The sequence below is a fragment of the Gopherus flavomarginatus genome, chromosome 19, assembly GCF_025201925.1.
Source record: "Gopherus flavomarginatus isolate rGopFla2 chromosome 19, rGopFla2.mat.asm, whole genome shotgun sequence".
Lineage (NCBI taxonomy): Eukaryota > Metazoa > Chordata > Testudines > Testudinidae > Gopherus > Gopherus flavomarginatus.
This window is the reverse complement of record NC_066635.1, coordinates 18710211-18724501: the sequence shown is the minus strand read 5'-3', so window position 1 is coordinate 18724501 and position 14291 is coordinate 18710211. Positions and strand designations below refer to the sequence as shown.

Below are 14291 nucleotides of genomic sequence, written 5' to 3'. Positions count from 1 at the left end.
CTTCCCGCAAGCATGGCCCCAGTGACATGTGTACATGTTGTTCAAAACTCTCTAGTCCAAGCTCTTTCTTGGTGTCATTGGGCATTTTGAGAGTATTGAGCCTTCCGCGGTTGAGTGGCACAGTTTCAAAGTGAATGTTTCAATGTAAGACCAAGACTAAAGGGCTCCCTTTGAATTATTCAGCACTGGGTGGCCTAATATTCTAACACCTAAGCTCATGTATACTAGAATGTAGCACTTAAAAGTCATGTGACGCTATGGAGTTAAAGGGTTCGTTGTTGGAAAGTGACCTCTCTCACCCATAAACGTGCCACTTTACATTCTCATTTGTCTAGCTAAAAAAATTATTGTTTATTGGGACTGTTTTTTATCTGCAAACTTCCTGCAAGCATTCCTGAGCTCTATTCTGTCAGTAATAAAAAGGCAGTAATTTCCCATCTCTTTATATCTGTTTACTGACAGTAAGAATGGTTAAAGTCACAAGATGATCTTTCTGGTGTCATATATCTTCTACATGGTATAGTCCAGTGGTTCTCAGACTTTTCTACTGGTGATCCCTTTCACACAGCAAGCCTCTGAGTGTGACACCCCCCCCCCCCGTACACTAAAAACACTTCTTTTCATATTTAAAACTATTATAAATGCTGGAGGTGAAATGGGGTTTGGGGTAGAGGCTGACAGCTTGTGATCCCCCCCCCGTATAATAACCTCTCAACCCCCTGAGAGGTCATGACCCCCAGTTTGAGGACCCCTGGTATAGTATATTCCTGCAACACAAAATACGGCCTTTAAAACAAAGCAAAAAGCAGCTTGACTGATGGCTGGACAACTGGCCTCTTAGAGATTGATTCAATCTCATATTCATGTACATATTTTTAAAAAGATTGAAAGCTGCAAATTATGCACATAGCTAGTCCAAGTAATCCTGTGTTCCTAGAACCACTACCCTGGTCTTTCACCGCCTGCCAATGACCTCTCTTATAGGCTATACCTGTTGTCTCATGTTTCGAATTAGACTGCAAATTCTTTGGGGTGGGGACTCACTTTTTTTTGTGGATTTATACAGCACCCAGCACAATGATGGTTCTGTCTGACTGGGGCCTCTGAGTGCTACTGTAATATAAATAATTTCTTAGATTTAGAAGAGAGCTGGAGAGAGAGGGGCCTGGTCCAAAGGCCTGACCTGTATTTTTTTTCTTGTCTTGCCACAACAAAGTTGGGAAATTAAATATATAAGCAAACTCTTTCCCATTTTAAAAATTCAATTAATATTTTTAAGTTAGGTTTTCAAATGGATCATTAGCCTAACAGACCTGAACAGAATTTTTCCCTTTATAATGCTAATAATAGACGGTGTTGTCTAACGGTTATCATGTGGGGGCTGAGTGTCATGGCTTCTGGGTTCTACTCCTTGTTTGGAAATTGACTTGGTGTGAGGCAACTAGGGCCTGATTTTTCAGAGGTGCAGACAACCCACAACTCCAGTTGAATACCAAGGGATCTGCAGGTGCTCAGCACGTCTGAAATCAGACCCTAGTTGTTTCAGGCTGGCACTCAAGAACTGGGGCACCCAATATTAGTGGACACTTCGAAAAACGTACGCCTCCAATTTCTGTCTCTCACTTTATCTGTAAAATGCGTACATTAATACTTCCCTGCCCCACACAGGTAACAGGAAGCTTAATTAATGTTTATAAAACACTATGATATCCTGGGGGGAAAGGTGATAGAGAAGAGCAAAATATTGTTATTACTTGGCATTTGTTTTCACACTATAATATAATACCACCTAGCTCTTATATAGTGCTCTTCATCAATAGGTGTCAAACAGGTAGATATAAATCAGCTACTTCCTGGTAACACCAGGTCACATCTGAACCTATTGAGCTTTTGGCCAAGGGAAGATGAAAGGAAGGATGCTCTAATGGTTAGGACATTAGCCTGGGACTTCAGTGACCTAGGTTCACTTCTCTGCTGTGCTACAGACTTCCTGTGTGACCTTAAGTAAGTCACTTAGTCTTTCTGTGCCTTAGTTACTCATCTGTAAAATGGGGACAGTAGCACTTCCCTACTTCTCAGTGGTGTTGTGAGGCTAAATAAAGATCATCAGGTGCTCTGGTAATCATAGAACTGGAAGGGACCTTGAGAGGTCACCTAGTCCAGTCCCCTGCACTCATGGCAGGACTAGGTATTATCTAGACCTTCCCTGACAGGTGTTTGTCCAACCTGCTCTTAAAAATCCCCAATGATGGAGATTCCACAACCTCCCTGGACAATTTATTGCAGTTAAAAAGTTTTTCCTGATGTCCAACCTAAACCACCCTTCCTGCAATTTAAGGCCATTGCTTCTAGTTCTTATCCTCAGAGGTTAAGAAGAACAATTTTTCTCCCTCCTCCTTATAACAAACCTTTTAGGTACTTGAAAACTGTTACCTTGTACCCTCTCAGTCTTCTCTTTTCCAGACTAAAGAAACCCAATTTTTTCAATCTTCCCTCCTAGGTCATGTTTTCTAGACCTTTTATCATTTTTGTTGCTCTTCTCTGGATTTTCTCCAATTTGTGCACATCTTTCCTGAAATGTGGCGCCCAGAACCGGACACAATACTCCAGCTGAGGCCTAATCAGTGCCGAGCAGAGCAAAAGAATTACTTCTCGTGTCTTGCTTATAACACTCCTGCTAATACTTCCCAGAATGATGTTTGCTTTTTTTGCAACAGTGTTACACTGTTGACTCATGGGGGAGGCCCACGATAGATGTTCAGCTCTGGCAGAGTAGGTGGTCTCCTGTCTTGCATAGCTTTCATCCTCAGCTTTAAACCATTCCTTATATATATTTTTGAAAGTTCAAAACTCTCTTGCAAAAAGCTGAAAAGATAGAAGTCTGGCTTCCTCTACATAAATGCATAATAAATCAGCACTCTCTACTACTTCACTAATACCTGTTTTCATCTAGTAATATTGGATGGATTTTTTAAATTTTATTTTATTTGGCAAATCCATTAGAGAATTAGGAAGATCCCTGAGCTTTTCACAAAGAAGCTATTTATGCTCTGTTTGATATTACTCTTTAATCAGACCACTGCTTCACAGGATATTTCACCCCAGAACTCTAGATTCCCAAGAGACTTAAGGTAACATTTTCAAAAGTGTCTGGTTCACTTTGGAGCCTCAGTTCCATTGAACTTAGGTGCTTTTGAAAAATGTACCCTTAATAGCTTTACTGCTGCTGGTCCCACTATTCTCCCCTTTTGTCTGACCTGTATGTCGGTGGATCTAGTGAGATGCTGACAGGAACTGCTGCCCCCTCCGCGGTACTGCCAGAGAGGTGGTGTTAGTGGCCGAGATAGCAGAAGAGTACTCAGCAAAACAACACGCCAGCTGCCTGGATGATGAAGTAGTAAGAGGACAAACAGAGTGTATAGAAAAACATTAACACACAACTTTTGGTGGGTCACACTTTGCATTGAGTATGTTTATAAAGGGTTAATATATCAGAAATATATTTTTAATAAGGGGTTGATCAACTGTTGTAGAGTCAAACAGGTCGATAGTTTGCCTATAACCGTTGATAACACCTTGACTGATGTTCTTATAACCCTCTATAATGCACACTATTTACATTTGTAACATGCTTACAGCACCTGTTAAGCCTTTAGCAACTTTATAAAGGTATCCTTAGTATAAAGTGGGATTATTTTGGTTTCCTTTTCATGTCCATCCAGCATTTTCATATGGATTTCTTACTTTCGGTTTCCAGTTAGCTGAATGTTGTAAAATGCTGGCAGAACTATTATGTGATTCACAGATTCATAGATTTTAAGGACAGAAGGGACAATTATGAGAATCTAGTCCCTGACCTCCCATATAACACAGTCCATAGAAATTCACCCATGCTAGTAAATCCTACACCAAGTCCAAAACTGCTGTTTGAGTTACAGTGTAGCGATATTACCATTTAACTGTAATAAGATGCTTATTTTTAATAAAAATGAATCCTATGATTATAGAATAATGATGCAAACTCATGACTTGGTGCATCATCAGCTGGTTTAAAATTATTCTGTAATTATTCTGTTCTAGAAAGTTTTTGATATAACCCAATTTGGTCATTTTGCTTACAGGAAACTTGCATCATTGGGTCCTCAGTTTGGACAGCCAAATAACAGCATAAATATTTCACCAGGTCTCTGTCCAGAAGATTTCTTGTGATAAAAAGAGAGGGCTGTATATAAAAAAAGAAACAGTTTTATGAACCAAAAGCAGCTGTTTGGGTGTAGAAAAGGTACTTGTGTACCAGTGCAAATTCACTTATTGATTTACTGTTTGAAATGGCTGATATGATGTTTAAAAAAAAAAAGAAATCCATCAGACTCAGCAAAAACTTTCTAAGGGGGGATTTTGTGGTACTCCCAGAGAACTCTGAAATTGTCCCAATTTCTTCATTTTTCCCACTCACAATGTGTATAGCTGTAGAACATTCTTTGTAACAACAGTGACCTCTACTGTCTAACATGCATTTTTATAATGTACATTCAACACCAGCCGTTTTCTAACTAGGCTGAAGCACTTTAAACCCGGTTCTTGGAACTCATGTAGCTTTTCAAAAAAAAAAAAAAGATCAGAAAGTAGTCATTAATTATACTGGTACCACGTGGAATATCCCTTAATGAATATATACAAATACAGATGCTTGTCGTTTGCCTTTTACAAACTTGTATCAGGACTAGATAAATACATACGATGGGATTTCAAAAGCACCTAAGTAGCTTACGTGCTTAACTTCTCTTGATTTCATTAAGAGTTAGGTGCCTAACTTGCTTGGGTGCGTTTGAAAATCCTACTAATAGACCCTCTTATTCAATATATGTTTTAACTTCAAAAAGAAAACAGTAGGAGGGGCTCATGATTTACACCACTGTAAGAGAGATGAGACTCAGGCCTTATAGTTAGCTATTGGTCATGAAGCATTTTTGAATGTCCTTCCTGAAAATGATAATTCTGCACATATAGGTTTCAGTTCTGTAATCAGCTCTGTGTGGGCAGACCCTTCCACCTGCATGGAGCCCCTTTGGGACTTTGCAAAGGGATTTGATTGCAGGCTTGGGGATCTGTTGTCTTACCATGTCTGTACTGTGCTTAGAAAAATTGAACTGCTACTGTTCAGACCAGTTGCAACTGTGAGAACAACAGGCATTTAGCTACTACATTGTTGATTCTGTCTATCAAATTGCTGCTAGAGATTCTGATGTATTCCCTATGCAATGTGTTAGGCATACGTTAACTATATATATTTTTGTGCATAAAATAATTTTTAATTTTAACTCAGGGGACACTGTTGTATTGAAGCTTTAATGGTTAGGAGCATTTTTGGTAGGTGTAACCCCTTGAGTATAGTTCTGAGATGAAATTACAGCTCACAACTCTGTGTGAGAGGCTGGATTAAGAAATTATCAGCCCTGACTCTCATCAGATCTATAGAGAGGCAGAAAATGGCTGATTTCAATTAAGAACATAATACTGGAGGTCTGTAAACAGCCAGGATATGAGACGCTTTAAGATTCACTCTGAAATGAAAGCTGAGCAATAAATTGGAATCTTTTTCTACAAAGAAATTGAATTGAAGACCAGGGCCCTGAACCAGCAAAAGCACGTAAGCACATGCTTAACTTTAAGCACATGAGAATTCCACTGAAATCAATGGGACTACACACAAGTATAACTTTAAGCATGTTTTTAAGTGCTCTACTGGATTGGGGCTCAAGACAGTGAAACTAAAATGTTGTTTTCCACATTTAATTTCTACCCAGCGACATGCTCCGCTAAATATTACCATACTAGCATATCTATCTCTGTCTAATCTATCTATGAATTAGGGCCTGAATTCACATTAGGTTTTTTTTTTTTTTTAGGATACCATCCAAGACTTTATAATTACTAATCTGATCATATAATGCCACTGTAGGCAGTGAATATTTACTTCTTGATAAAGATTGCTGTAGGCAGAGGAAGGTTGCCATAGGGAGATGAATGATACTTTATTGAATATGTTTGCCACCTTTGATTATCCTAGCAACCTGACGGGGTTTAGTCATGTCCCTGAATTGATATCCAAAGTGCTTTAAATGCACTAAGGGTTGAAGTTTAATCCATTATTAGGATGATATTGTGGCAACAGAAATTCCAACAAAAAGATAAATTTTTGAACTGCAGAGCAGGGGGACAGTAATACATCTTGTATTGTTCGCTCTCACGGGATATAGGATATGCAAAGCAGTGTTTTTTAGCTGTTTAAAACTGGATTTTCCACCATGAACAGACACCTGAACTGCTCTGTCAACAGCACTGAAATCTGGAGCTCGCATCTAGTCCTTGCACTGGGTATCCCTCAATTGATCATTAACGTAATATCTGTGATCTTCAACTGTGCGGTCATCATTACCATATTATCTACAAAGGATCTGCATAAACCCATCTTTATTCTTTTCTGCAATTTGGCATTTTCTGATCTTCTCACCAGCTCTTCAGGCTTTTGGATTTCAATGCTGTTCATCACTAACCCAGAAAGCACAATCTTTGGATCCAAGGATATCCTCATAGCGTATGCCTTTTATACTATGTCTATTCTGTCTACCATCTATAACTTAGTCAGCATTGGAATTGAGCGCTACTTGGCTGTGGCAGAAAGCCTCAGGATGAGATGCAGGGTTTCCCGAAACCAGTCGCTGGCTGCAGCTCTAATTAACTGGGCACTTGCTGTCTCTTTGAGCTGTATACCTCTAATGGGGTGGAACTGCTTGCATAACAAAGAAAACATGTCTGCTCTCTACAGCCCATTTTGTGTTGACTACCTCATCTTAATCACCATCCCCAACTGTGCGGTGGCCTTTATCTTGCCTCTGTTCACCTACCTTAGCATCATTGCCATATTGAGGAAACAGAAGTTCACAATGGGAGCATGTGGACAAGCCAATGGCACCTACAAATCAGCTGAAGTCCAGGTTGCCAGAACTAGTGTCTTTATCTGGCTTCTGGCACTGGTTTCCTATGCACCTTTCGTTGGAGGAGTCGTGTTAGATGCAGCCAACCATCTGTGCCCCACTGACCTGTATCCAAGTGTCTATGTGTTTCGAAACTGTACTGCTATGATGATAACCATTAATTCTTTGGGGAACCCCATCATATACACGCTCCAAGTTAAAACATTGGGGAGTAAGCTCAAGTTTTTGAAGTGCCCTGCCAGCAACCGGGTGCAAGTCATTGGGAATATCTGACCTACTCTGGAATTGCATATGACTAACATAAAACTGTCAGTCTGTCTAATAATTTTCTGCATGCATTAAGTTCTTCAGCTGGACTGTGGTTCTCTCTTGCAAAGCCACACACAGGTTCTAGCATGCCAAAGATTGGCCTACAACCATGGGTCAATTTCAGAACTAGGGCAAGTGGACAGCTCCCTGCTGCTACTTTGGCAGAGGTAGTGCTGGAACTGCTTTTAACTCTTCCGTAGGCACCAACATCACTGATTTGAGATCTTCAGGTCCTTGCTTTGTAATGCACTTGTGGAGAAATTCAGACTGAGTGTTTGGGGGAGCAAAAAACACAAACAAGGAGAGCTTTTTTTAATGAGCAAAAACAGATTGTGAACATTAGCCTACTTCAGTTATTGGACTATAGAAATGCAATCACCCAAATGTTAGGTGCTTCTCTGGATGCACCCATGTTTGTCTTGCTCTGATAAAATAGCAATGCTGCTGTTTTGAAAGGAGAGTTTTGTGAGTTAAATCAATTTTCTTTACATTATTTTAATTTTACTTGATTATTCAGATAATCCTTGACCCTGAGTATGGGAATTGAGAGTAGCAGTTATTTGACGGCTGACAGTTCTGTGTATGCCTGATTTGTCTGTCCCTTTATTGGAAACATATGATTTATTTTTCATTAAGAGATAAAAATAAATCCATGGATACTATTTACTTTGCATTTGGAAATCGGCTTCTGCTGTGCTTGCATTACTAGCAAACTTTCTTACTTTTTGTATTGTTTCATGTTTTTAAAGGCAACTTTGTGTTCATTTGCATGAAAATTTTCAGAAATAGTAGAAAAAATTAAAGTTTCAGCTATTTATAATCAGTCTTTTCTGTGTGCAAAAATTTTTCTTTTTCTATTAACATAGCACTCACCTTAGTTTACTGTAGCCCTTTTAATTGCAAAATGTAGACTGATTGTGTCTTTTTTTGTGAAACATTTGTGATTGTATACTTTCTACCTTTTTATTTCTTCATATTTCTACTTTTCACACTGCACCCACTTTAAAACTTGAACTAAAAACACACTTCAGTTTCACAATATCAAGACTGCAGTGGAATTCATCATGTACCAAGAAAATTGCTGGGGTTTTTAAATAAAAAGAGCAAACATTTTATAATTGATATTAAACTTTGTTCATCTGCATCTAATTAAAAAGGACAGTCCCTTTCCCAAAATTACATGCTTGAATAGTTTATTTTTTCATATTTCCTTACGTAGACTAGAAGATGGAAACTAATTTTTCAACTCTGCCCTTTATTGTTCAAAATAAACTTTTGGGATACATTTTTGGGGGTGATTTTTGGGATAGAAGTTTTGAGTGATCTGAGGTAGCTCTAAAGCACTACATGTATGGTTGTGTCTTCAGAAATCTGCACTTAGAAATCCTCATTTCACAAGCTCACCTTTTTGATCGAAAACATTACTTAAATGGACGTTGTCTGGTGTGTGAAAATACAGTAATATGGATTCATAGTCACAAAATGAACACACACATCACATAAGCCAAACAAAATGATCATTTGAAAATCAGCCCTTGACTCGCTGGTTTGGAGTTTTGAAAACAAAGTTATTTGTTTTTATACATTTCAAGGTGGTTTTTGTTTGTGCTTTGTTTGCTTTTAATTATTACTCTGAAACCTGTAAAGACTTAGGGGAAATTTTTCTTAAACATCATCAGCCTTTTATTCAGAGGGTCTGAAACAACATGTTTAGTTTAATATGATGATAACATGTATCAGTTAAATTAACACATAGGCAAATTCAACATTTACATACTGGTAATTTAGTATTTTATGGATATTGGTAACAAAAGCCGTCTTGACTGTGACGGTAAAGATGGAAAATCTGGCAGGTGTTTTTATATTTTTTTAAGCAAGCATTTAAAAGTCATCCATTACTTTTAAGGAAATGACAGTACCAGGTAAACAATAATGAATAATGCATTAAAATAAATGATGTCTTGTAGATCAAGTAGGACCAATTTTCTTCCACTCTTTTAAATATTACTGTATTCTTAATTGTATTTCAGAAATTATCTGCAAACATCTAAACATCTGTTTCTTGCTAATTATATTTCAACCTGAGTTGTAAATCAGGAGATTAAAAACAAAACCTACTACTAAAGGGCAGATTATAAAGATTAAACTTGGGGGGTGATATTTATTTTGCTTAGCTGCATTAACAGCCATGTTGACCTTGGCAAGCTGACATGTAGCAACCAGAATATTTCATTTACCATTTATCTATGATGGTGATTGTAAAAGATGTTGAAATTCTTTTAAAAGCAATATAACAAACAGTTGGACCCTAGCCAGAGAAAGAAAAGTTAATCTCAAACCTATCAATTTGCAAATAAAACTTTGTACAGCTACAGACCCTTTTGTTCAGGCACAGTGCTGTTCCTACTAAAGTCAATAGTAAAACTCACATTGATTTAACTTGGAGGAAATGTAGTCCAGTGGCTAGTGCATTGGGCTGGGATCTAGAAGACTGGGATTCTCTTTCCAGCATTGCCACTGATGTGTGACTTTGAACAAGTCACTTCACTTATCAGTGCCTCTACTTCTCCTCTCACGCTTTGTCTATTTAGATTGTAAACTCTTCATGGCAGGAACTGTCTCCTGTTCAGTGCCTCCCACAGTCGGGCATTGCTTTGGTTTCGGGTGTGTAAATATTGCATTAGTCATAACAGTAAGAAGCAGGAGAAGGTCCTGTAATTAGGAATCCAGATTTGTTTATTTTTTTCAAATTTAAAAAGCCTTCTATCTGAGATACCGTCGATAAAATATACACCCAGAAATATATTAGATCATTGATCTTAAATAAGATCTTCCAACTCATCCATATAAACCCCGCATCCTTCCCCCCACTCCATAATGTTATTCTGCCCCCTCCTCTTCGCTGCCCCTGTAAAAGCCTGGTAAAACAGAAGAACCTTACAGCATAGCCCAGGTTCATTGTATCCAGGCTTTGTTGGCTTTGATAGGGCAGAGTTAATATCTTAAGATTCATCCAGAAATCAAAGCTAGAGAGAGCACAGGTGTGAAATGTGTCTTCTGCATGGAACACCACAAGAGGGCAGCTGCATTCTGCGTTACTTATGAGTAATGGAAGCAGGATTTGCAAATGGTCCTCTAGTTTCACAGGAACTGTAGATCCGGTGCTGAAAAGATGAAGTAAAATACTGTGTGTATTTATAATATTCTCATCACGGTGGTACCTGAGTATGTATTGCATTTTCCTCATCAGTGTGTTGATAAGCCTACAATGCTGCCTATCACTTCTGTTGATTATTTATGCTGTGAAACAAATGCAAATCATAAATCCAAGGGCACCGAAGCTCAAACTGCCCTTTACCAGGCTGCTGTTACTGAGTGATCATGTGAGTATTGTTCTTGTGCTTCGTACCACTCAGACTGTGATGAATTCTGGTAACTAACATGAATTCAGTTTAACCATTAACTCTGCAAAGCAGTAAATGGTTGCTTTAGATTATTATGTGGCCATTTAGGGGGTCCCTTCTCCCTCTAGTTGTTTTCCATGGACACTAGCTTTCAAGTCCAGCACTTCTGATCACCTTGCATGGAACTGAGACTTGTTGATCAACCAGCAGTAACCTGCAGGATGCTACTATGACTGGGAGAATGTATAATGTGCTTTACGGTTTCCACCCCTTTGACTTGGCTTATAAAGGGACTCCTTCCAGAAATGTGTCACTCCATGTAGCAGATTATTACCATAGCTACAGTACAGAGCCAGTAGTTCTCTCTTGTGGCCTCTCCATTACTAGACTTCTTTTTTCTTTTCAGAATCCCTATTTTTTCATAGAGAATTCATATTTTGTCCTACTTTGTCCCTCTTGTCTGCAAGAGTGCCTCTCCCTTTATCTATCTAAATACCAGACTATTTCAGAATCTCATCTAAAGATCCATCTTTTCTTGGCTAATGATGCCTCTAACCCTCTTACAGGCCCATCCCTAGACCAACAAAAATAGAGAGTGGGGCAGAGAGAGAAATTATGAGTATTTTGTAAGAGGGTCCCTCTATTTCTCACTACAAGCCTTTCCAGAGCAGGACTATGTGGCAAACAGCACGATGAGTGCACTGTCTTTAAAAGTGAGATCAAAACAACATGTATGGTAGTTTATCCAAGAAGGAGACAAATGCTTTTGTCTGTGGATTGCTTTGAAAAAGAGAAGAACTTTTAACCTGTCTCCTCATTATAAACCACCATACAGCCTTAAATCCAATATATATATGAGAAGGAGACATATGTTAAAACTATAACTTCTTCTTTTAAGAGATGTGACGATTTAAAAATGTCTTTGAACATATGTGCTGTCCTTGTATGTATGTTGGAGTTGAGGGTGCACTGGACTTTACGGAGCCTGGGGCATTAACAATAAATTGTAGAAGGCGGATACTAATGTGTGAGAGTTAACACATTTTATATGAGTATAGGCAGAGAAATAGAAGTGTCGTTCTTAACTGTCTGCTAGTTTTTCAGCACTTGAGGAAGATGTTGTTGAAGTAACAGTGTAACCTTCACTAACATCAAATGAACTGATGTTGTCTCTGTGTGAATACAATAGATATTTAATGATCCAAAAAATGATCCATAGTCTGAGGTTCATCAAATTCACATTGATTTGTTTGTCTGATCTTCAGGCTCCTAGTGAACAAAGCAGGTCACGCTGATGTAGACTGTAGGATTTTCACTGCTTGTAGGTGATGTTTCCAGGAAGAATAGAATAGAATGAGCCCATAGTCTCCCAGGTATAGAAAAAGTGCCAAATATGTATTGAAGGTGCATGAATTTACAGGGAGATTTTCAAAGGCAAAAAGGCAGTTTGAGCCTAACTCTCAATGAAAAGCCAATTAGAATTGGTCACCTGACTCCTGTTTATGCCTTTGAAAATCTCCCCCTTACTTGACTTTGTAGAGCATTGAAAGGTTCGTTCCAGCGGGTGACGCTGTAGTCAACTAAAATATCCAGTCTGGATGCATCAAACTAAATGCAACCATCTAAAAGGGGTGGGGAGGGGAGAAGAAGAGACTGACTCAAAAAGGAGGAGAAAAAAATTATTCTGGGGCAGCAGACCTGACCTTCTCTCTTATCATAAAATCTAACTTTCATTGCTTAGGTGGGTCTATAGTGTAACTAAGCGTATGTCTACACAGCCTATGAGAGTGAGGCTCAGAGCCCAGATTGACACACACAGGCTTCCCCTACAGTGCTAAAAACAGCTGTGTAGACATTGCAGCTCAGGCTAGATCTTGGGCTCTGAAAGCTGGGGTGTGTGGCAAAAACTAGAGCGAGCACTTGTGAGTCTGTAAAGATGCTGGCAGCTGTAAGCTAAGAAACTGCTCAGGTTGTTTTTGGTTCCTCCTGTGTTTGGGAGGAGCAGGACTCTGTATATAAACAAGATTGCACCGAAGAAAATACCAGATTCCATCAATTTCTCCTTCCAGCTGGAATACTCCCCAGGGTCCTGAAATTGGGTTGAAAAGGGACAACAATGCTACAGCTGAAAGCCCACCCTTTCTATGCAAGTGGAAACCATGCAAAGGTCTCAAATGTAAGTAGAGTTATTATAAATGTAGCTAATGATAATGGACACTCCAGCCAGGAGAAGAGGAAAAACTGTTTTGTTAACTGGAAAGCAGCTCAATATTTAGAAGCAAAGTAAAATGAGTTAATGGATTCTCGGATTCTTACACCATGTCCATCACCACTGTATCTGAACTCATTGCAGGATTGAAAACTAAAGTGGTAAGGTGTCATTCTTTGGTCCTGTGGGAGAGATGTTATGGGCCAATCCCTGTGACAGTGCTGTCTCATCAAGGCATGTGGGTCACCTAGGAATCTCTAGACAGTGTCATGGTTCTGGAGAGTGACAGAGGCACAGATCTGGTGAGTGCAGGAGGTTTTTTTTTATATACATACTCCGGAACCAGACCATTCTGAGCTTTGAAAATAAAAAGCAAGAACTAGGTTTTTAAAAAAGTTGCAGCTAGATGCCCTAGTTTTATTTTTAAAACGCCCATCTTAAAACGGGCAGCAAATAGTTTTATGACTATTGGTGACAGCGCAGGAAAAAGGGGAGTTTGGATTTTAATTCCTGGGCCGTGCTCAGCCACTTGGGTGGGGAAGGCAGTAGAACTAGCGGAAGGGGTGGATATAGGAGGGAGCCAGTCAAAGAAGTTGAGCACAGGGGCGATATGCTTCAGTAAGTATCAGAGGGGTAGCCGTGTTAGTCTGGATCTGTAAAAGCAGCAAAGAATCCTGTGGCACCTTATAGACTAACAGACGTTTTGGAGCACGAGCTTTCGTGGGTGAATAAATACCCACTTCGTCAGATGCATGCACTCCTGAACGCTCATGCTCCAATACGTCTGTTAGTCTATAAGGTGCCCCAGGACTCTTTGATGCTTCAGTCACCAGATGTCGTTCTCCCCAGAGGGGGCCGGGGTGGTTTTGATCTCAGTTAAGGGTTGGGAGTGCAGGAGCCGTAAATAGAAGTGGGGCTATTCGAGGTCAGACCAAAGGCCAGTGCCAGGGGCTCCAGAGGGAATAAACAGAACAGGAGTTCACCCAGTGATCCCTCTGTGCACCCCTGGGTGCCAGGAGCCTGCATGTCCCGAGGGCACTTCGCCCCAACCCACTTATCACACCAGGGGCAGATTCAGAAACATCTGAGTGACTGTTAATGGGGGGGGGGGTGACAGGACAGCCGTGATGATTTATGTGCTAAGCAGCTGGCACTGGGAGTCTCCTCACAGCCACCCCCCCCGCCCCCGCCCATCTTGTCTCCTACGCGAAGGGGCTGGCTCAGCCCCTGCCACGCCCACAGCCCCCCCCTCCCCGGCGGGCGGCGCGCATCGGCGATGGATTAGTAGAGCCGGGTGGAGGCGATGGGCGCGCGGCTGAGCGGGGCTTGGGGCGGAGCCTGACCGACCCCAGGCGCGCACACGTGGGCCGC

The 14291-nt window shown here is 40.1% G+C and overlaps 1 protein-coding gene across 1 annotated transcript; it reads left to right on the top strand.

Annotated features, from left to right (window-relative positions):
* The first annotated feature begins 6308 nt into the window (after positions 1-6308).
* On the top strand, positions 6309-7271 carry LOC127037675 (lysophosphatidic acid receptor 1-like). The gene has a single exon (XM_050929689.1). It carries the CDS (start codon positions 6309-6311, stop codon positions 7269-7271), a length of 963 nt encoding a protein of 320 aa, XP_050785646.1.
* The last annotated feature ends 7020 nt before the right edge of the window (positions 7272-14291 follow it).